Genomic DNA, 23151 nt, shown 5'->3' with positions numbered 1-23151 from the left:
AGGAAGGAAAAAGAGAGAAAGAATAAGAATGAGTGAAGAACGAAAATAAAAATTTTAAAAAAACCTAAGGTTAAAGTAAACCCTTTTTCTTCATACAGATTAAACATATGACTTCAAATTACAGCTTTGCTGCTTAATAGCTTGGTGACCTAGGACAAGTTATATAACCTCTCTGTGCCTCAGTTTCCTCATTTAAAAATAGAGCAATAATAATATCTACCACGTAAGGTATTTGCTGATCACAAATACCTGGCAACCCAGTAGATACTCACTGTAGTAATTATTATTTTTATAATTTCTGCAGAAGTACAAAGATGATTCTTGGGTTAACCTAAAGGCAGATTTTCTTTTATTTCTTCCTGTTTCTTTTCTTTTTCTTGTTCACCTTAAAGAATGAAAAAGAAAATCGATTCCAGCATTTTGGAATAAAAATTTGCATCAAAATCAATTTATTCATTTTATTGACATATAAACAAAATGTCATTTTTTATTCAATAAACATTTGTTAAATGCCTAATACATTTCAGACATCATGCCAGGCACAGGGATGACAGGGCATGGTGGCAGGCACCTGTAATCCCAGCTACTCGGGAGGCTAAGGCAGGAGAATTGCTTCAACCCGGGAGGCGGAGATTGCAGTGAGCCAAGATTGCGCCACTGCACTCCAGCCTGGGCGACAGAGTGAGACCCCGTCTCAGAAAAAAAAAAAAAAAAAAAAATGTGGTCTCTGCCCTCAAGGCACTCATTGTCCAGGAGCCTGACAAGTGGACAGGTGATTACATGCAATGTAAGAAAGGCTGTGATGTCATACAAGAAGACAAGTGGGAGTATGGTTTTGACCAGTTCCTCCTCTTAGATTTATTCCTTCTTCTTTGGCTATGAAGCAAAAGAATTGGTCCTATTTTTTTTTAACTGTGCAAATTAAACCATAAATTTTAAAAACTTTATAAAGATAAAAGACAAGCAGCCAGCCACAGTGGCTCACGCCAGTAATCCTGTCAGTTTGGAAGGCCGAGGCAGGTAGATCACCTGAGGTCAGGAGTTCAAAACCAGCCTGGCCAACATGGTAAAACCCCGTCTCTACTAAAAATACAAAAATTAGTTGGGTGTGGTGGTGGGTGCCTGTAATCCCAGCTACTGGGAAGGCTGAGGCAAAACAGGAGAATCGCTTGAACCTGGGAGGCGGAGGTTGCAGTGAGCCAAGATCGAGCCATTGCACTCCAGCCTGGGCAACGAGAGCGAGACTCCATCTCAAAAAAAAAAAAAAAAAAAAAAAAAATAGATGAACAACTTGAATTATGATGAGCAACTTGAATTATGGAGGATGCTAGAAATAGTGTTTCCTCCACAGTCAGGGCTTCCTACCAACATACTCACTTTTAGGGTTTTTGACCTGGAAAGTTCTGTGGCATGTTTTTTCTTTGCTATCCACTTTTTTTTCCTTGGAGTTCTTCCCCTCGTTCTATCCGTTATCTTCTAGAGACCTCGGTAGTTCCCAGAGGAATAGTGCTTTACGGAGTCTAATGGTGATTTCTTAGGTAAAAACAGGAAACATTTTTTTCTTTTTTACCTACAAGTTCCATACCAAAAAATGAATGTAAACTTTCCATGCAGTTTCACACACTGAAAATGCAGGTTATTTTACTTCCATTGCATTTTTCAGAATTCTGAATCGCAATCCTCTGACAACTGTTGAAGATCCGTATCTCTTTCAATTGCCGGCATTAAAATATCTGTAAGTACCATAGTACTCTCGTGAGTCATGAGATGATTTATGCTTTTTAAATTGTTCATCAAAGCTTAAGTATTTTACATTTAGGCTAAAATGTCATAATTCAAATTTTAACTGGGTTATTGAAAAAAGTTATTGGCGAAGAAAATAATTAAGAGGATGTATAATGGTCAAGACAGCCAGCAGGGGAAGAGAACAGCATTGAAGAACCCATATAGATTTGGAACATGTAGACACATGGAGGAATATTATTTAACCAAGAAAGCAAAGGGGAAAAGGTGTTCATTATTCTAAAAATGAAGAAAAGCGTAAATAAGATGGTGAGTGCAATATGAAAGTGAGAAGATAATGGTAAAAAAAAAGGTGTAAGTTCTGCTCTTGAGTATCATTAATTTGATGATGCAAATCAACTTTAATTTCTTTAATAAGAGTCCCCTGGAATTCTACAGCAAATAAACTCTTGAGCTGGCTTATTTAATAGAGAAGCCAAAATTGAATTGTTAAGTACAGAATTTTTTATTGGGGTTCATATCATGAATGTTTCGGCTTTCTTCTTCAGAGACATGGGAACAACGCTAGTCCCACTTACAACACTTAAGAACATTCTCATGATGACGGTTGAACTGGAAAAACTGTAAGTTTTTTTTTCTGAGATTTATTTTTACTTAGTTGGTTCTTTAGGTTCGTTTTATTATTTTCTTAAGTCAGGTTCATTGAGGTATAATTTTCATATAGTAACATTCACGCTTTTTAAGTATACAGTTTGATGAGGCTGACAAATGTATAGTTACATAACCACCACCACATTCCCAATATAAAGCATTTCTGATGCCTCAAAAAGGCCCCTCCTGTCCCTTTGTAGGCAATCCCGTCCTCCCACCATCAGCCCCTGTTAGCTACTAATCTGATTTCTGTTCCTATACTTTTGCCTTTTCCAGAATGTCTTATAAATGAAATCATATTGCATGTAGCCTCTTGTGTTTGGCTCTTTTCACAAAGCCTAATTTTTTTTTTTTTTTTTTTGAGATGGAATCTCACTCTGTCGCCCAGGCTGCAGTGCAGTGGCATGACCTAGGCTCACTGCAACCTCCACCTCCCAGGTTCAAGTAGTTCTCCTGCCTCAGCCTTCCGAGTGGCTGGAATTACAGGTGCATGCCACCACGCCTGGCTAATTTTTGTATTTTTAGCAGAGACAAGGTTTCACCATGTTGGCCAGGGTGGTTTTTAACTCCTGACCTCAAGTGATCCGCCCGCCTCAGCCTCCCAAAGTGCTAGGATTACAGATAAGATCCACCTTGCCTGGCCTCACTCAGAAGAATTTTTTTTGAGATTATGCTACCATCCATGTTGTTGCACCTATCACTAGAGCTGGCCCTCCATATCTGCAGGTTCCTCATCCGTAGATTCAACGAACCATGGATGCAGAATATTTGGAAAAAATAAAATATATAAAACAACAATACAATAAAAACATTAGAAAATTTAAAATACAGTATAATTATGTACATACCATTTACACTGTATTAGGTATTTAAAGTATACCTGAGGCTATATACAAACATGTCATTTCATAAAAAAGACATCAGCATCTGTGGACTTTGGTATCTGCAGGGGGTCCTGGAGCCAATCCCCTGCAGACACCGAGGGACAACTGTTCACTCCTTTTCATTGCTGAGTAGTATTCCGGTTGTGTGGAAACGCCATCTCTACTAAAAATGCACAAATTAGGCAGGTGTGGTGGCACATGCCTGTAATCCCAGCTACTCAGGAGGCTGAGGCACGAGAAGTGCTTGAACTTGAGAGGTGGAGGTTGCAATGAGCTGAGATTGCACCACTGCACTCCAGCGTGGGCGACAGAGTGGGACTCTGCCTAAAAAAAAAGTAAAAAATAAAAATGTTTTCTGAAGACCAGAAGTTTTTAATTTTGTCCAGCTTTAAGTTAGCATTTTTTTTCCTAAATGGCCTGTGATTTTTTTGTTTCTTACCTAAGAAATCTTTAAGAACCTGTTGTCTAATCCAGCGTCTAAAAGATTTTCTCCTATGTCTTCTCCCAGAAATTATATACATTTAGGTCTATGATCCATTTTGAGTTAATTTGCATATATGATGTATCTTTTATTTTTATTTTTAATTTTTTTTGTAGAAATGAGGTCTCAGTATGTTGCACAGGCTGGTCTCAGACTCCTGGTCTCAAGTGATCCTCCTGCCTCACCCTCCCAGAGTGCTGAGATTACAGGCATGAGACACTGTGCCTGGCCTTCTTTGCAGGTTATATATATATATATCAGCCAGGTGTGGTGGCACACGCCTGTAGTCCCAGCTACTAGGGAACCTGAGTCAGGAGGATCACTTGAACCCAGGAGATGGAGGTTGCAGTGAGCCAAGATGGCACCACTGCACTCCAGCTTGGGTGACAGAGCAAGACCCTCTCTAAAAAATATATATGTATATACATCTATACACGTACATATATATGTGTATATATATGCCTGCAGGGCCCTACTGTGTTTGTTACACAATTTACTGCAACTTAAGTTGTGCCACCAGCCCCCAAAATATGGCAAGCTAAATAGAGACTCAGTTATGCTAAGGCTGGTTGAGGGTATTATGCAAGATCAGCATGGAAAGGGCCCTTCATTTAGCACTCTGCTCCGCTCATTGTTGTCAGGTCACTTTCTTATCTTCACCACGTTGTCAGATCTGTTTTACTGCTCTAGCCTCACTTTCCTCAGCCTCCTGCAGCATCTTCCCTGTCAGCTGGATCCCTTCCTCTCTGGATGAAGTCCCCTTCATCGACCAGCTTTCTCACTTAGTTCTCTAAGATAGTGAGGATCTGTCTGCTTTTTTCTTGACCATTAGTGGATAGGAAAAATGCTCTCATCCTCTGTAATGATTTGTCACCAAGGCCGTAAAGACATTGAACTAACTGTCTTATGGGAGTTCATTATTGGAAGTCTTCAGGAGTTTACACATTTATGTACAAAGTAAGTAGGCCAGCTCATTTGAGTCTTGGCTCATGTGTAATGATCTTTAACGCGTATTGGAAAATTATTCTCAAGTATACCTCAGGTCATTTACAGTCTCAAAGGTTTGTCAGTATACTTTAAAACAATCCCGGGAACAGTTCTAGACCGAAGGAGACTAAAGAGTCATGTACGACATGTAATGTCTGATGTTTGATTGGATTCTGAATTTTTTAAGCCATGTTATGATTGGGACAACTGTGAAAATGTGTGTATGGACTGCATAGTAGACAATGATAATATGAAGTTCCATTGGGTGATGATAGTCCTCTGGTTATGTCGGAGAATGCCTTGGTTCTTAGGGGCTGCACACTGAAGTCTTTAATGGTGAAGGGTCATTACGTCTGCAACTGACTCTCAAATGGTTTTGTCCAGAAAATGTATAGACATACACACAAGGAAAGCAAATGTGGCAAAGTATTAGCAACTATTGATTCCAGATGAAAGTTATACAGGTGTTCATTATACCATTTGAAAATGTTTCCCAGCCATCCTAAGGCTTAAAGGAAAAAAGAAAATGTTTAAAATAAAAAGTTGGGGGCAGAAAAAGAATAACAAAAATTTTGGGCTCATGCCTGTAATCCCAGCACTTTGGGAGGCCAAAGAGAGAGGGTTGCTTGAGCTCAGGAGTTTGAGACCAGCCTGGACAACATGGTGAAACCCCATTTCTACAAAATATACAAAGATTAGCCAGGCGGGATGGCACACACCTGTAGTTCTAGCTACTCAGGAGGCTGAGGTGGGAGGATCACTTGAGCACAGGAGGCAGAGGCTGCAGTGAGCCAAGATTGCACCACTGCACTCAGCCTGTGTAACAGAGCGAGACCCAGCCTCAAAATAAACAAAAGAAACACCTTTGTGTCAGAGTTAAGGTTGCTATATAACAAAATGCTGGGTTACGGTTCCGGGTCCATTCCATGTGAAGATCAGAGGCTTCCACTGGACCCAAAGGAATAATACTAGTCACCTGTGATTATTCCTCTATAGGTTTGAAAGATGTGTCAGGCCAACTTATTGGATGCAGTTTTAATCTAAAACTCTATACATTGTACCCCCAACTCATAGACTTCATGTATCCATGAAACCCTCTTCTGTTTTCAGTCTTAATGTGGCCCTAATAAAGCCATCCTTTTGGAGGACTCAGAAAAGGCCCCCCACAACCTCTGCAACATAATAATTATAGTTAACTCTTATTGAGCACTCACTGTGCACCAGGCATTTTTCAGGTATTGATTCATTTGATCCTCAAAATTCATTAGAGGTAGGTACTATTACAATGACAAGGCCAAGGAACAGAGATTAAGCAATTTGCCCAAATTCACATTATTAGCGGAGCTGAGATTTAAGCACAGTCTGGCTGTGGAATCTGTATTCTTAATGGCCATGCTATACTGCCTAAGATTAACCTTTTACTTCAGTTACAGGGATTGTTTTTATCTCTCTGAAAATGCCCCCAATAAGCCACAAAAATAAATTAATCAATTGTCTTGGTTACCTCTTTTGCCCAAATTTACATGTTGAAAAAAATTCAAACAAGCCAGAAAGATGAAAGAATAGTACAGAATCCAATCAAAGATCAGGCACTGCATGTCATGTCTTCATTTCCTTTAATCTAAAACATGCCTCTACTTTCTTTGATCTTTCATGACATTGGCATTTTTTAAGAGTCAAAGATAGTTGTCTTGTAAATTGTCCCACAGTCTGGATTTGTCTGTTTCCTCATGATGAAATTCAAGTTAAGCATTTTTGGGAAAAATACTGCATAGGTGATGTATCCTTCCTGCCTCGTAACTGCAGGTGGCCTGTAATACTAAGTTTGATCACTTGACTAAGGTGATCTTCCAGATCTCTCCATTGTAATTATTTTGCTGGGTGCAGTGGCTCCCTCTTGTAATCCCAGCACTTTGGAAGGCCGAGGTGGGAGGATTGCTTGAGCCCAGGAGTTCTACACCAGCCTGAGCAACATGGGGAAACCCTGTCACTACTGAAAATACAAAAGTACAAAAAAAAAAAAAAAATTAGCTGGGCATGGTGGTGCAAGCCTATACTCCCAGCTACTCAGGGGGCTGAATTTGGAGGATCCCTTGAGCCCAGGGGGGTTGAGGCTGCAATGAGGTATAATTTTGCCACTGTATTTCAGCCTGGGTGACAAAATAAAAATAAAAATAAAAAATAACAATTTTCCCCTTGGTAATTAATAAATAATCTGTGGGTTGTTACTTTGAGTTCAGTGAAGATCCTGTTCTCAAATGTCTTTTCACCCAAATGTGCATCAATGATAATCCTTGTCTGAATGAATTTGTACTACACTGATGGTTGCAAAGTGACACTTTTTAAAATTGTGTCATTCCTTCTACATTTACTAGCTGGCATTATTTCATTGAAGAAGAACTGCCCCTCTTTTTCAATATCACTCTTCATGGATTCTTCTTTATATTAAATATGTTGTAACTTATTGTTGTTATTCTTTTGAATGCTCAAATTGTCCAGATTTGGCCAATGCAATCTTTGTTATGTTTTAACCCCGGAATCCAGGTTAAACTAAGCTATTTTTAATGCCCAGAGTAATTTATATTTCCCACTCCCAACAGGAATTGAGAAAGGGACTCCAGAAGTTGGGGGCTTATTCAGACTTCTTAAAAGTCTACCTTCTTCTTCTGTACTTTCAGCCCAAAGTGAGACTTTTGCGTTGGGAAGAGATACTTCTGAATTAAACTACTAATCACTGTCACCCACTTCTAATCCCAACCACCTTTATTCTAGGCATACCATACTCACTGCCATGTTTACCCTTCGGTTGGGCAACTTTGCCCTCCTTCCTATTGGCCTTCTGGTTCCTACCCAACTGTCCAGTCCATAGGCTTCAATGGCACCCTTTTCCCACCCCTTTGGTAGCGTTGGCTGCCTCCTTTACCTACTCAAGTAACCGCTTTACCACTAATTTATTGCTCTCTGTTTTCATCTATAGGATCTTACCTAGCCATATGGCCTGCTGCCTCTGCCAATTTAAAAACAGCATTGAGGCTGTCTGCAAGACAGTCAAGCTGCATTGCAACAGTGCATGTCTGACAAACACCATACATTGTCGTGAGTCCAAATTGCGCGGTGATGAATTGTTACATTATTTGTTTTTAAACTTTTTATTTTTAATGATGACAAAATTTTAAGCTAATGACATAATTGCTTTATTTTTACTTACTCATTCAGAGTTAAACTCCCTCAATTTCTGAACTACTCCCTTGCTGAGAGTCAGGTTCTCAGTTATTATTACAAAATTTAATAATAGAACTGTTCCATATGCACAAAGGACCAAGACAAAGGAATGGGACGGCTAGGGAATACCATTAACATCCACACACTGTGTACTGTGCTCTCTGCTTGATGCTTTGCCCACAGTGATAATTTCTTCATATAGTGCAATGTAGTTTGTAAGCTGGTTTTAAATCCATGAGGTCTCAAGTACTCTCTGCCTTATAGGACAGATGTAGATACGGTTTTGGTTTTTCTGTTTTTACAGTTTTATAGGAGTACAAGTGATGCTGTTTTATTTGAAGCCTGAGAGCTTCTGGTTCCATAACCAGAAATTGCTACCTGGCTCTTCTAATGGAATGGAGGGCTTTTCCATTCTTAGACCATCCAACTCTGACCTTGCTCCGAATCTCAAACCTTTCTGTTCACAGAACAAACGCTCAAGGGCTTTCAAGAGTGTTTCTTAGATTAGATTTATTAGCACCAACTTCATGACTTCTAAAATGTGACTGCTTTCATGTCCAGATAGCTTGAATACAGGTATCTACCAGTGATATGGGGTGGATAATTAATAATGCTTGGTTACATAAAGTCAGTGTTGCTTATTTTTCAAAACTTTCTTTTTTTTTTTTTTTTTTTTTTACCAATTATATTATTCCCTTTTCCCCAAGAAGTGGGCAGAAAAGCTTTGTTAACCTCCTTTTACAGATGAGGAAAACAAGATCAGAGGTGCTAAGTGCTGTAGCCTAGTGCCAGGTCTTCTGGCCCCAGTTCTGGGTTCTCCCCAAGCCCATGTTTCCCCTTTCTCACAATCTTTACTTCTTCTGCTGACCCTCACCACCACCCAAAATACTTTTAATTCTGGAAAAGAAACCCAGCTGCACACTGGCACACTTGACCTTCATGCAGTCAGAAGCTTTGGATGATTCCCCATCCAAAATATTAGAGATGAAATGAAAGCAAAGTAGGCATCTGACAAAAGTTGCTTTTTCCCTTCTGCATTTTAGGACCTCAAGTAATGTTTATCCAGAAACTGCTATCATACCAGAGATTCATTGTATATTTAACAACATAGGCATCCAATCTGGCAAATTTAAAAACCTCTTAACCTACACCACAAATCCCTGCCCAAATTTAAGAACTAGGGTGGACACAGTGCTTTTTTCCATGTTGCATCTTCTGTGATGGGGCTACGATATGTGGGAGCAGAGAATGGGGTGGGTGGGTGGAGCGCGTGCCAGATGAGGATCTATCAGCAATGGGAGGGGGCCTCCACTTTAGCATCTCCACCCTGCTCCTCTCAGAGGACCGCCTTTCATTGCATTCAGCTGTGATGGTAGCAAGAACGCAGGCGCACCGAGGACGAGGAGAGCGGGAGCCTTGTGCTCTCTCTGCATCTGAGGCAGGACAGCACAGGGTACGGAGCAGTCTCCAGAGAGGCCAGCTCATCAGCTCATCAGGGAAGCCCTTGTCTTCCACCTTGGGCTTTGACTGAGCACTGGGCAGTTGGCCCCTGGGGATCAACGAAGTAATCCTAAGCAGAGTTACTCTATGTCACACTATGGAATGTTCCAAGTAGGTGGCCGTGTTTTCAAAAGATGTATTTTCTCCTTTTGTTGTTGCCATTTCATAGGTTTAGGATTGGGTGTGTGTTTCTCCTCTCTGAATGGCACTCGAATGTTTGCTGACTCCTACTCTGTGTGACTGGGGTGTACAGCTATGGACTGATGCATCCCGTCCCATCATCTTTCATGATCAAAGCAGTCTCTTCTTTTTTGACAGCTGAAGAAGCATCTATAGGGAATCCAGAAGGAGCGTTCATGAAGGTGTTACAAGCCCGGAAGAATCACACAAGCACTGAGCTGACTGTTGAGCCGGAAGTGCCCTCAGACAGCAGTGGCATCAACTTGTCAGGCTTTGGGAGTGAGCAGCGAGACACCAATGACGAGAGTGATGTTACCGGTGCCCTAAGTTACATCTTCCCTTATTTCTCAGCGGCAAACCTAGATGTGAAATCAATGTTATTACCGTTCATTAAACTGCCAACCACAGGAAACAGCCTGGCAAAAATTCAAAGTGTAGGTAAAAACCTGCAGAGATTTAACAGAGTCCTCATGGGCCCAAGCAGCATCCAGAAAAGGCACTTCAAAGAGGTGGGAAGGCAGAGCATCAGGAGGGAACAGGGTGCCCAGGCATCTGTGGAGAACGCTGCCGAAGAAAAAAGGCTCGGGAGTCCAGCCCCAAGGGAGCTGGAACAGCCTCACATACAGCAGGGGCCTGAGAAGTCAGCGGGAAACGCCGTCTACAGCAAGCCTTCGTTCACCCAGCAGCATAAGGCAGCAGTCTCTGTGCGGAAACACTTCTCCAAGGGCGCGCCTTCTACCTCCAGCCCTGCAAAAGCCCTGCCTCAGGTGAGAGACAGATCGAAAGACTTCACCCACGCTATTTCCATTTTAGAAAGTGCAAAGGCCAGAGTTACAGATATGGAGGCTTCTATACCAATGATATATTCCAGAAAAAAATACCACCTTCCCAAAACTCGCTCCCACGTGGCCCACAGAACACCCAAGTTCAAAAAGAGTCCAAAGTTCAGAAAGAAAAGTTATCTCCATAGACTGATGCTCGCAAACCGGCCTCCGTTCTCTGCAGCAAACAGCCTCATAAATTCCCCTTCACAAGGGGTTTTTTCATCCTTAGGAGACCTGAGTCCTCAGGAAAACCCTTTTCTGGAAGTATCTGCTCCTTCTGTACGTTTTATAAAAAACACAAATGTAAAAGACACAACTGCAAGAAATGCCTTTGAAGAAAACGTTTTTATGGAAAACACTAACATGCCAGAAGGCACCATCTCTGAAAACACAAACTACAATCACCCTCCTGAGGCAGACTCCGCTGGGACTGCATTCGACTTACGGCCAACTGTTACACAAACTGAGACAAAAGGGGAACACAACAACGCGGGCACTGACCTGTCCCCCGAGCCCAAAAGCTTCAATGACCCATTGCTCTCGTCCCCAGGTGATCAGTTTGAAATTCAGCTAACCCAGCAGCTACAGTCCCTTATCCCCGACAACAATGTGAGAAGGCTCCTTTCTCATGTTATCCGGACCTTGAAGATGGACTGCTCTGGGGCCGATGTGCAAGTGACCTGTGCCAGGCTCATCTCCAGGACAGGCCACCTGCTGAATCTTCTCAGCAAGCAGCAGGAAGTAAAGGCATCCAAGGTAGAATGGGATACAGACCAATGGAAGACCGATACCTATATTGAGAGCACGGAAGCCCAGAGTGAACACAAAGAACAGAAGTCGCTTGAGGTGAGGACCACACAGAAACATGAGACCCAGATTTCCCATCATTTAGCATATCCCAGCAAAGTGCCCACACAGGAGAACCTGGGACTCCCAGGCCATAGCTTATCTTGGCCATGTAACTTTGGCCATGACAGTGATCTCCCACTTTGCTCATGTAAAGAGTGAAATAGATTAGGGAACAGGATGAACCATAGGCCGGGGGTGGTAGCTTACTCCTGTAATCCCAGCACTTTGGGAGGTCAAGGTGGGTGGATTACTTGAAGTCAGGAGTTTGAGACCAGCTTGGCCTGTCTGTACTAAAAATACAAAAATTAGCTGGGTTGATGACACGTGTCTGTAGTCCCAGCTACTTGGGAGGCTGAGGTGGGAGGATCACCTGAGCCCAGGGAGGTCGAGTCTAGTGAACGGTGATTGCACCACTGTACTCCAGCCTGGGTGACAGAGTGAGACCCTCTTTCAAAAAAATAAAAAAGAACCTGTAAGCTACTCACCTGGAATACTGGGGTTTTGAATAGTTAGCTCTCATTCTGTTTGGTTTTTTTTAGCTCACAAAGGAAGTTCCAGGATATGGCTATAAGAAGAAACTCGCCTTCGCATTAATTGTGACTATCATAGTAACGAATTTGATTATACTTCTCTGCCTCATTGTGGTAAGGACAATAATTAATTCAGGTTTTCAGAATGCAGTCTTGTCTTTGTGTGGATTCAGAGCTCACAAACTGAAAACCAAAGTCACTTTCCCACCTGCTGCTACTTGACATACTTCTTCAGTCATTTAAGGCTGAGGTGTATGCTTTGCTCTTTTACTGCAGTGTATATTTCAGGATTTTTAAAGGATCCTCGCTTCCAGATCTCTGTGAATTGAAACCAAATTAATCCCACTAGACTATTTTAAGAAGTCAATATAATGGCAAAATTTCTCCCACCCAAAACTATGTCAACAATTGGATGTACTCACCAAATCACCCTTACTCTGCCACTAATTTATTTCCTTGTTGCTGAAATGATGAGAGGGGTATAATCTCCACCCTCACGGAGTTGTCATCACCCTGGAGAGGAAGGAGAGAGCCAAAAGAGAGAAGTATTGTCTTGTAGACTTATTAGATTCACACAGTATCGTCCTCCAGTGTGTAAGGCATTGTCTAAATTGGTCCATTTAAAGCACTACAGAGTAGCCATCTTTTAAAAAATTGTTGGCCACATTTTGAAGTTCACAGGCGAGGGGGAACGTCTCATACTCCAGCCCTCCTGAGCCTAGGCCCTCTGTGAGATGTGTCACCGTTTCTTGGACCCCATGTGAGACATTCCCCCTCAGATTAGAGATGCTCAACCTGCATCAACTTATCTTTTATTTTTTTTTATTTTTATTTATTTATTTATTTTGAGACAGAGTCTGGCTCTGTCGCCCAGGCTGGAGTGCAGTGGCGTGATCTCGGCTTACTGCAAGCTCCACCTCCCGGGTTCCTGCCATTCTCCTGCCTCAGCTTCCCGAGTAGCTGGGACTACAGGCGCCCGCCACCACGCCCAGCTAATTTTTTGTGTTTTTTTTAGTAGAGATGGCGTTTCACCGTGTTAGCCAGGATGGTCTCGATCTCCTGACCTGGTGATCCACCCGCCTCGGCCTCCCAAAGTGCTGGGATTACAGGCATGAGCCACTGCACCCAGCTGCATCAACTTATCTAAAGCCTACATCTAGCTACTCTGGGGCAAGTCCTGTTTACAGTGCCCATTCCTGGAGCTTGCCTCCGTTTGTCTTTTGTTCGATTACATGATGTATTACTTTTCCCAACAGGCCAGTGCTAGCATATTGGAAGAGTGATTTAATAAGCTGGCAACCTTGACGCTATGCTACCAGTCCAACCCTATTTGCCTCATTTACCATTTCCATTATTGTGGCAGCCCTCCATTCCAGCCACAGCAGCCCCTCACCATACCCCAGTCACACCACCCGCATTTCTGCTTTTGTCTGTGTTTGTCCATAAAATGCCCTTATTTCACTCTGCCTGTGGGAGTCCTATGAATCTCTCAAAAGCCAACTCAAGTTTATCTTTCTTCTTGACACCTTCCCTGAATATTCCAGCCCTGCTGAGCCTAGTCCCTTTGTGAGATTTGTCACCATTTCTTGGACACCATATGAGAGACTTCAGAGGCTGAAGTGGGAGGACTGCTTGAGCCTGGGAGGTCGAGGATGCAGTGAGCTGTGGTCGTACCACTGCACTCTAGCCTGGGCAACAGAGCGAGGCCCTGTCTCAAAAACAGCCACCACCAAAAACTGTCTTGGGATTTGAATAGGATTACGTTAAATTTTAGATTAATTTGAGAATTGACATCTGTACGACATTCTAGGAACGTGCTATCTCATGTCATGTGTTCATTTCCTGTAATGTCTTTCAGAAGAGCTTTAGTGTTTCCATATATAGATCTTACACATCTCTTGTTAGATAAAAGATCTTTGTATTTTTGTTCCTAAATACTTCATACATTTCTATTGCCATTGTAAATGGGATCTTTCTTCCATTTTCTAATTAGTTATTGGTGGTACCTGGGAAAAGTATTTGAGGTTTGTGTGCTGATTTCTTGATTTTGTAGATAGCCACTGTATTGAATTCCCATTACTTCCAGTAAAATCTTAGTTGATTCTCTTAGGCTTCTTTGGCTAACATTTATCATTTAATATGCAAATAATGATAGTTTTGCCTCTTCCTTTCCAATACTTCTATTCTTTCCTTCCTTTCCCCTTTCCTTTTTCCTTTCCTTATTTTTTTCCTTCTCAGGGCCTTGTTGTCACCCAGGCTGGAGAGCAATGGTGTGATCTAGCTCACTGTAACATCAAACTCCTGGGCTTCAGGGATCCTCCTGCCTCAGCTTCCTGAGTGGCTGGGACTTCAGGCAGGCAGCTAATTAAAAAAATTTGTTTGTAGAGACAAGGCCTTGCTATGTTGCCCAGGCTGGTTTTCCTGCCACTGCAGAGGAAGGACTCAGGTGTCCTTTTTCTCCTACTTTCAAGAGTTTTTATTAGGAATTATCTGTTGAATGTTATCTAAAACAGTCAATAAAATGTATTAAGTGTCAGCTGCATGCAAGACCCTAAGTTAGATACAGTCAGCCTTCTTCATCAGCAGGTCCACATCTTCAGATTCAACTAGATCAGGCTGAATATTTGAAGAAAAAAAAACAATAAAAATACAAATAGAAAGTAAAATATAACAACTGTCACCACTGTACAATATGTATACATTTTATTAGTGATGACTTAAATTACATGGGGCCAGTCATGGTGGCTCACACTTGTAATCCCAACATATTGGGAGGCCAAACTGGGCAGCATAGTGAGACCTTGTCTTTTTTAAAAATAAAAAAAAAAATAGCCAGGTGTGGTGGTATGCATCTGTAGTCCCAGCTACTCAAGAGGCTGAGGTGGGCGGGTCACTGGAGCCCAGGAGGTTGAGGCTATAGTGAGCTGTGATCGTGACACTGCACTCCAGCCTGAGTAACAGAGGATGACACTGCACTCCAGCCTGAGCAACAGAGGGCAATCCTGTCGCTAAGTAAATAAAGTATAGGGGGGATGTGTGTTGGTTATAAGCAAATACTATAGCATTATATGTAAGGGATTGAGCATCCACAGATTCTGGTATGGTGTGGGGGCGGTATCCTAGAACCAGTCCCCCGCAAGATAGCAAGGATGACTGAACTATGGAAGAATCAAAGCAGTGTTACACAGCATACAATTCCTGTCTTCAAAAAAGTGACCTCATCAGGTAGATGAGACTTATAATGAATAAAAGGAATCAATACAGATTTGGAGATGGTGGTTATTGTCATAGATAATCTTAATTGTGTTTTCTTCTAAAACAGATTTGTTGTCACCGAAGGTCACCACAAGAAGATGAAGAAGGATTCTCAAGGTAAATATTAGTCTGGTGATTTTTTTTCTTTTCTTTTGAGACGGAGTTTCCCTCTTGTTGCCAGGCTGGAATTCAATGATGCGATCTCGGCTCACGGCAACCTCCACTTCCCAGGTTCAAGCAATTCTCCTGCCTCAGCCTCCCGAGTAGCTGGGATTACAGGCATGCACCACCACTAGTCTCGCGATGTTTTAATTAGAATTTTAGAATTAGAGGAGGGCTTAGAACTCTGCCCTCATTTTTCAGTGAGGGAACTGCCCAAGACAGGACAAATACTTACTTATCCTAATGCTTAGCCTGGCTCCAGTGAAATTAGCTCCCCAGCCAAAGCTGAGCTGGATGGAACTAACAAAGACACACCTGCCGTCCCCAGCCCTTTCGGGAGGTGGGGAGGGATAGGAAGGAGAAAGGTTTTGGTCCCTGTTGCTGCTGATGGTGGGCATCAGGCCAGGCCAGGGGCCTTCTTGGAGGCTCTGGGAAAGGGGAAGGGAAGGCCACCGGGTGTGAGAGAGAGGGCACTCGTCTCCTTCAAGGCTGATGGAAGGTAGGATATGTGAGTCCTTCCTCTTAAGTGGCAGGAAACAGTACTTTCTCTTTTTTATTTATTTCTTTTTTTTCCCCTGGATCCTAGAACTGAGGAAACACTATTTTCTCATCTTACTGGTTTTTGGGCCCCCACTCTATTCCTTTTATGCAAACCTCACAGAATTTTAACCAGAAAGGCCAGGCAGGATGGCTCACGCCTGTAATCACAGCACTTTGGGATCACTTGAGGTTAGGAGCTCGTGACCAGCCTGACCAACATGGTGAAACCCCATCTCTACTAAAAATACTAAATTAGCTGGGTGTGGTGGCGCAGGCCTGTAATCCCAGCTACTTGGGAGGCTGAGGCAGGAGAACTGCTTGAACCCAGGAGGCGCAGGTTGCAGGGAGCCAAGATAGCACCACTGCACTCCAGCCTGGGGAACAAGAGCAAAACTGTCTCAAATAAAAAAAAAAAAAAAAAAAAAAAAAGAATTTTAACTATGGAGACCTTAGACAGTAGTTTGTCCTTTTATGACAGGAAAACTGAGAAAGAGAAAGGGAGAGTGTCTTGCCCCATGGTCACACAATGCACTCTGCCTTTTCCTATTTTATTCACATTGAAAAAAAACATGTTGTGCTTTAAGCTGATTTCACAGCTCACTCACTCATCAGCGACAGCCAGCCGTATGAAGACTGTGAGATAGAGAACTTGGCTAGCTGCACTCAGGCATTTGCTTGAGGTGATCCAACTTATAGAATAAAGTATCTAGAAAAGGAAGAACCACTTCATCTCCCACCCCCCATCAAATGATGCCTGTGAGACTAAGTCCGAAGGGGACTGATATAAAATGCTTCTGCCCAGCATGGTTGTGCAGTTTGTTCACTGCACAAGGGCACTTGGCCAAGGGGGTGAGTGGGACTGAACATCCTGCCCCTGCTCCGTGCTGAGCCACATACAAAGTCCCCCCAGTATATTGTGGGGCCCTTCTGGACAGACATGGAGAGCTTCTGAAAGTCCCACGTGCATGGAATTATTTTCAAGACCCCAGGTATGTGGTCTGTGGTGGTTCTTCTTCTCACTGTGATTATGGACTGAGATACTCATTTAGTCCTAATAAGATCAGAGAAGTACATTGTGAGATACGTGGGAAAGGGCTGCACCACTCACTGTCTTGTGCATGTGTCTCCCCAGGGGCATTTTCAGATTTCTGCCACGGAGGAGATGCTCTTCGCAAAGGGAGAGTCAGGTACATTGGAGGATTCATTGCTGTGGCCAGGGAAAGCAGAGGACATGCAAAATTAATATTTCCCTTTCTGTCTTCTAGGATGGACTTTTCTCATTCAGACAGCCGCTCTGGCTTAAAGATACGTACAAACATTTCAGTGCCACAAGAGGAAATAATTGCACATGGAAGCTGTGCAAGTCATCGAATGAGGACGAGCTCCTCAACAAGGACCCTGGGTAAATGACGGGGCCCTCACAGTTCCCATCTAAAATGAGGGCGGGGGTGAGAAGCTTAATTGCTCCTTTCAAGAATCAAAACCTTGGCATTGTTATTCTTATCCCAGGGACAGCGAAACCCCAACAGAGAAGGGGGAGGAGAGTGAAGCCCTGTCACAGGAGAACACAGACTGACCCCAGCCCACCTCAGGCCTCCTGCAAAAATACGTAGCATAAACAACAAGGGCCATCAGAAGGAAAAGCAGGACTGAAGCCGGCGGCCCATGCATCCAGAGGCAGGGGGCAGAGGAAGCACAGGGCCATCGTTCCCTCCCTTGTTTCCCAGTATAATTAGTCACCCAGACCTGAAAACAGATCCTCAGGGGGTGGAGATTTTGCAATTAAATACCATTGTTTTTGGTGCCCTCTCCCTTGGTTCATCAAGCACCAGTCATATAATACCACATACTTGAACTCCTGCCCACAGGGGACCTCCCATCTCCTGGCCCCTATCATAGGATCACTGGGCCTACCTGCACTGTGGGGCCAAGCCCTGCCTTTTTCCCAAGCCCTCAAGCACATGCATGAATGTTCATCCAGACTTGGTAGGGGGCTTTTCACCCTTACAAGATGACAAAAGATTCACATTGCTTTTTTTTAAATTTGTTTTTCTTTTTAAAAATCCCAACCCTTGGATAGCAGGGAGGTGCTGGAGGGGTAGGGTCCAGAAGAGCGTGTGAGAACAGTAATTTCCCAAGACTGCCCTCTGTGGGACTGTATTTCAGAAAACATACTGGTGGTGCTACCTCTCCATTCACATGTACTGCCCTAGCCTTTCCCCATCCCCCGCTGATGCACATCCGTAACTGTACTGTTCCATAACAGCAGCAGAATGTTGCAGAAGGCGCCAGGATTCCTCCACTCCATCTTCAAAGAAAAAGTCACTAATAAATCACATTTGGTAGGTTAGTGAACGTTAAACACATTAGGGAGCAAAAGAAAATCGGAATGAACAAGAATTGGTAATCTACCTAATTGAACACAAATGAACTTGGCAGTTCGGTAATAGGAGGTAAAGAACAGCGCTAACTGCAGAACAGCAGCCCCCCTACCTTCCCAGGAGCAGTGTGACTGGGAAGCAGCCCCGTGTGTGTGCTGGTGCAGGTTCTAAGCAAAGTGAGCTGCCCATCAGTTCCGATGAGTTTGCTAATGCTGGACATAAGACACCTGTTCTCTTGCTGCCTGCCCCAGTTATCTCCCAAAGTTCTTTTCTGAGAATGAAAAGCATCTTTCTCTGTGTGGTGACTTCAGTGGGCCAACAAATATTTGAGTTTAAAGCACAAGACTAAATAATCATAGGCAGAGCAGCAGCTACCATTTACAATTTGCTTACTCGATGCTAAACCCTGGGTTAGGCATTTTACAGTCATATCATTTAGCCCAGCAATTCATGGAAGCATAGTCGTTAAAATCATCTGACACTTTGGGAAGCCGAGGCGGGCGGATCACGAGGTCAGGAGATCGAGACCATCCTGGCTAACACGGTGAAACCCCGTCTCTACTAAAAATACAAAAAAATTAGCCGGGCATGGTGACAGGAGCCTGTAGTCCCAGCTACTCAGGAAGCTGAGGCAGGAGAATGGTGTGAACACGGGAGGTGGAGCTTGCAGTGAGCCAAGATCAAGCCACTGCACTCCAGCCTGGGCAAGAGAATGAGACTCCGTCTCAAAAAAAAAAAAAAAAAAAAAAAATCATCATCTGACAGATAAGGATACAGGGCTCGAAGAACGTAGGTGACCTGCCCAAAGTGTCCAAAGCCACACATCCAAAATGACAAAGTAGGGTTTTAAGCCAGCACTGTTTGTTAGACTTCAAAGCCTCTTAACCATTCCACTGCCCTGCTGTAGGGCATAGGGAGACGGGGGGATAAGCCAGGGTTGCCATCAAAGAGTTAATATAACAATAACATGCGGATGGTGAGGATGATTGCAGCTGCTGTTATTGGCACCAGCTGTGGTACAGGTACAGTGCTAAGCACTTTAATTACACTGTTAAGTCACCAGGACAGAAGCTCCCCACAACAGCTCTAATAGGGGTGAGTGTTGGACATAAGCAGGGAGCTGACAAGAAGCCAAGACAAGGCCGGGTGCAGTGGCTCATGCTTGTAATCCCAGCACTTTGGGAGGCTGAGGTAGGTGGACCACCTGAGGCAGGAGTTCAAGACCACCCCGGCCAACATGGCAAAACCCTGTCTCTACTAAAAAATACAAAAATTAGCTGGGGGTGGTGATGCACGCCTGTAATCCCAGTTACTCAGAAGCTGAGGGGGGGAGAATTGCTTGAACCTGGGAGGCAGAGGTTGCAGTGAGCTCATAATGGGCCACTGCACACCAGCCTGGGCAACAGAGCGACATTCCATCTCAAAAAAAAAAAAAAAGCCAAGACTAGAGATCCTTGCACTGCTGGGCTCCCAAACTCTGGATTCCAAGCACCTCCAGATTCCTATTTTGGCATATTTACATAATTTCACATTTTGATGCTTATAATTTTTTTATATAACAAAAATTAGGTATCTCAAATGTGTACATTTTTTTTTTTTCAGACAGGGTCTTGATCTGTCACCCAGGCTGGAGTGCAGTGGTGCATTCATAGCTCACTGCTGCCTCAAGCTCTTGGGCTCCAAAGATCCTCCTACCTCAGCCTCCAGAGTAGCTGGGGGTCTACAGGTGTGTACCATCATGCCCAGCTGCAATTCTTATTTTTCCCAAATGCCACCCCACCATATTTCTAAAAACTCCCAAAGTAAGATTCTACTTTGCCCAGTTTGTCCTCAACTGAGCAGTTTTGTCTAAGCTCAGAGTTTCTGCTGGGCCAGAGTATGGATGAGCTGTCTCTCCCAGGCTGGTGCCCATGCCCGCCTGTAGCCTGGGAGGGGGAGTGGTGCCCCGGGTCAGGTGGAACAAAACATGACTGCCTAGGGCTGCCTCTGTCTCCATCTCACTGATCGCAAATCACAGCTCAGACGGCCAGCTCTTAAGTGAGACCTGAGTGCCAGAGAGAGGTGGATACAAGGCCAACAGTTACTAAATGAATGAAAATTGTGATTCCAATGAAGCCTGCCAGAGAAATAAAGCATTTTTTAAAAGATGGAAATAAGGTGATATCTGATTAGGGCAAACATGATGCAGACAAGAAATGCAGCAGTTCAGAGGAGGGAAGGTCAGGCCGCCTGGGGAGAGTCCATGAAAAAGACGAAACGTGCCAGACGCTGTGCCTGGTGCTGGGAAAGAGTTGACTAGGCCAGCATCCCTTTCCTCAAAGGGCTCCTAGACTTGGGGGAGGGCTGGACATCTGAATACATCCTGAGGAGACAGTGTGGAATGGCATGGTGGCAGTGGAGCCAGCCGTGGTTCTGCTTTTGGTTGGCTGGAAAGGAGTAGATGTAAGGGATGGCTTAGAAGAAGGGAAGTGGAAGAAAAGTTTTCTGAGCTGACAAGAGGAAGGAAAGGCCTTCTAGACAGGACACTACAAAGGCAGAGAAGCCCTAAGCAGAGTGAGCACCAGACTCCACAGGTTAAGGGCTCAGTCACACAGGACCACCCTCACGTCAGACCCCAGGTGCAAGGCCAAGCATCGCCTATGCATCTGACCAACTGGCTATAAATTGGAGGTCCCCACAACTCCCTCCTCAGGTTTGAACATTTGCTAGAACAGCTCATGGAACCCAGGAAAACAGTTTTCTTACCATTGCTGATTTATTACAAAGGATATTTTAAAGGACACAAATGAACAGCCAGATGAAGAGATACACAGGGTGAGGTCTGGAAGTGTCCTTGGGGAGTTGGGGTGCACCACCCTCCCAGAACAGGGATGTGTTCGCCAACCCAGAAGCTCTCCACGTCCTGTCTTTTAAGGATTATTATGGAGGCTTTGTCACGTAGGCATGATCGAGCTCCAGCTCCGCTCCCCACCCCAGAAGATGGGGAATGGGGCTGACAGCACAACGCTTCCAACCATAGTTAGGTCTTTTTCGTGACCAGTCCCCAAATAAGGAGCCCACCGAGAGCCACCTCATGAGAACAAAGGACGCTTCTATCACCCAGAAAATTCCAAGGGATTTAGGAGCTCTGTGTCAGGAACCAGGTTTAAGGACCAAATGTTAGAACAAAAGATGTGCAACCATAAAAAACAGCGAGATCATGTCTTTCACAGGAGCACGGATGGAGCTGGAGGCCATTATCCTCAGCAAACTAAGACAGGAACAGAAAACCAAACACTGCATGTTCTTATAAGTGGGAGCAAAATGATGAGAACTCATAAACACAAGGGAACAACACACACTAGGCCCTACCTGAGGGTGGAGGGTGGGAGGAGGGAGAGGAGCAGAAAAAACTGTTGGGTACTAGGCTTAGTACCTGGGTGACGAAATAATCTGTACAACAAACCTCCATGACACAAGTTTAGCTATATAACGAACGTGCATGTGTATCCCCTAACCCAAAAGAAAAGTTTAAAAAGGAAAAAACCCCTGGGAGAAAAGAAAAATGATAAATTTTTTAAGAAAGGAAGACAATGCCCAGCACCCCCATCATTCAGGAGTTTCCAAGGGTTTTAGGAGCTTTGTGTTAGGAACTGGGGGCAGAGACCAAATGTATATTTCTTCTTATGTTCCACTACCCCAGATGGGAAAACAGAAATTACTCGAGATATTTCCAACAAAAGGGGTTGTATATAGGCAATTAGTGCTTATGATTGGAGGGGCTAGAGGTGGTGAAGGTTGAGGGGGAGGGGGTTGCACCACTGGCTTTCAGGCTACTTTACCACAGCTGATTTCCAGAGGACGGAAGAAGTCAGGAAACTTGGGAAACCGCTGCTGAGGTCCTTGCAGCCCCACAGTCCCCAGGCTGGTGACTGGTGGGGGAGTATGGAGTCCAGCTGACCACCAGAGCCTGCACGCCTGCTGCTACGGGGGAGGAAAGGATGACTTCTACCTCCTTTCCACATTCCAAATTCCACGTGACTACATTTTATTGGCAGCACCCCGCTGGCAAGGGAGCCTTGATATGTGCTTCCTGGGCTTCCGGCACCTGCACAGAAAGGGGTGAAATGAGTGTCACGAGCAGCCACCACTCTGCAGCACAACTCCACATCCAGGCGTGCTGGAGAGCCCCACTTATACTTGGAGGTGTCCTGGCGCCCTACCCACTTTTGGTAGGCATTTGGGTGTCTGAGGCTTTGCAAAGGAAGAAGGCATGGAGTCTATGGTGGAGTCATAAGGTGGAGACCTAGCTAAGTCAGAGGCCTGGAGAGGTGTCATTCTAGCTGGGCAGCAGGTGACACACAATCATCCTGAATTGATTGGAGAAACACCTGGGATTGATTCAGAGTTTTTTCTGGAATGTTTTCACTAGAATGAAAGCTGAGCGGTCTGCAGGCCATACAGTATTGGAGAAAACATACTCCTCATTGAAAAAGGCTGCCAGAGAAAAGGTGTCCACAGGGAAATTCAGGGGTTTTGTTTGTTTGGGTTTTTTTTTCTTTTGAGATGGAGTTTCACTCTTGTTGCCCAGTCTGGAATGCAATGGCACGATCTCAGCTCACTGCATCCTCTGCCTCCTGGGTTCAAGCAATTCTCCTGCCTCAGTTTCCCTAGTAGCTGGGATTATAGGCATGCACCACCATGCCCGGCTAATTTTTGTATTTTTAGTAAAGATGGGGTTTCACCATGTTGGTCAGGCTGGTCTAGAACTCCTGACCTCAGGTGATCCACCCGCCCCAGCCTGCCAAAGGGCTGGGATTACAGGTCTTAGCCACTGCGCCCGGCCTGTTTTGAGTTTTTTGTTGTTGTTGTTTTGTTTTTTGAGACAGTCTCACTCTGTCGCCCAGGCTAGAGTGCAGTAGCGTGATCTCAGCTCACTGCAACCTCTGCCTCCTGGGTTCAAGTGATTCTCCTGCCTCAGCC

General features: G+C 44.1%; 1 protein-coding gene and 1 long non-coding RNA gene across 4 annotated transcripts in view; one reads left to right on the top strand and one right to left on the bottom strand.

Moving 5' to 3' along the window:
* Nucleotides 1-17030, bottom strand: part of LOC105737930 — a 55737-nt gene extending 38707 nt beyond the window's left edge. The window contains exons 1-2 of the long non-coding RNA XR_001113627.2: nt 16917-17030; nt 12274-12364 (exon numbers count right to left, since the gene is read on the bottom strand). This is a non-coding gene — a long non-coding RNA (uncharacterized LOC105737930). The remainder of the gene's footprint in view (nt 1-12273; nt 12365-16916) is intronic.
* LOC100600393 (leucine-rich repeat-containing protein 37A2) overlaps nt 1-18848 on the top strand; it is a 44668-nt gene extending 25820 nt beyond the window's left edge. For all 3 annotated transcript variants that reach the window (XM_030800551.1, XM_030800552.1, XM_012497668.2), the window contains 9 exons: nt 1664-1735; nt 2292-2366; nt 7724-7842; nt 9787-11318; nt 11861-11965; nt 15174-15223; nt 16941-16995; nt 17074-17210; nt 17318-18848. In XM_030800551.1, the coding sequence (XP_030656411.1) occupies nt 1664-1735; nt 2292-2366; nt 7724-7842; nt 9787-11318; nt 11861-11965; nt 15174-15223; nt 16941-16995; nt 17074-17210; nt 17318-17384 (2212 nt within the window). In that variant the 3' untranslated portion in view covers nt 17385-18848. The remainder of the gene's footprint in view (nt 1-1663; nt 1736-2291; nt 2367-7723; nt 7843-9786; nt 11319-11860; nt 11966-15173; nt 15224-16940; nt 16996-17073; nt 17211-17317) is intronic.
* Nucleotides 18849-23151: the final 4303 nt, after the last annotated feature.

This window comes from Nomascus leucogenys, chromosome 19, assembly GCF_006542625.1.
Source record: "Nomascus leucogenys isolate Asia chromosome 19, Asia_NLE_v1, whole genome shotgun sequence".
NCBI lineage: Eukaryota > Metazoa > Chordata > Mammalia > Primates > Hylobatidae > Nomascus > Nomascus leucogenys.
Note: the sequence above shows the minus strand (reverse complement) of the source record. Positions and strands in the feature narration are given on the sequence as shown.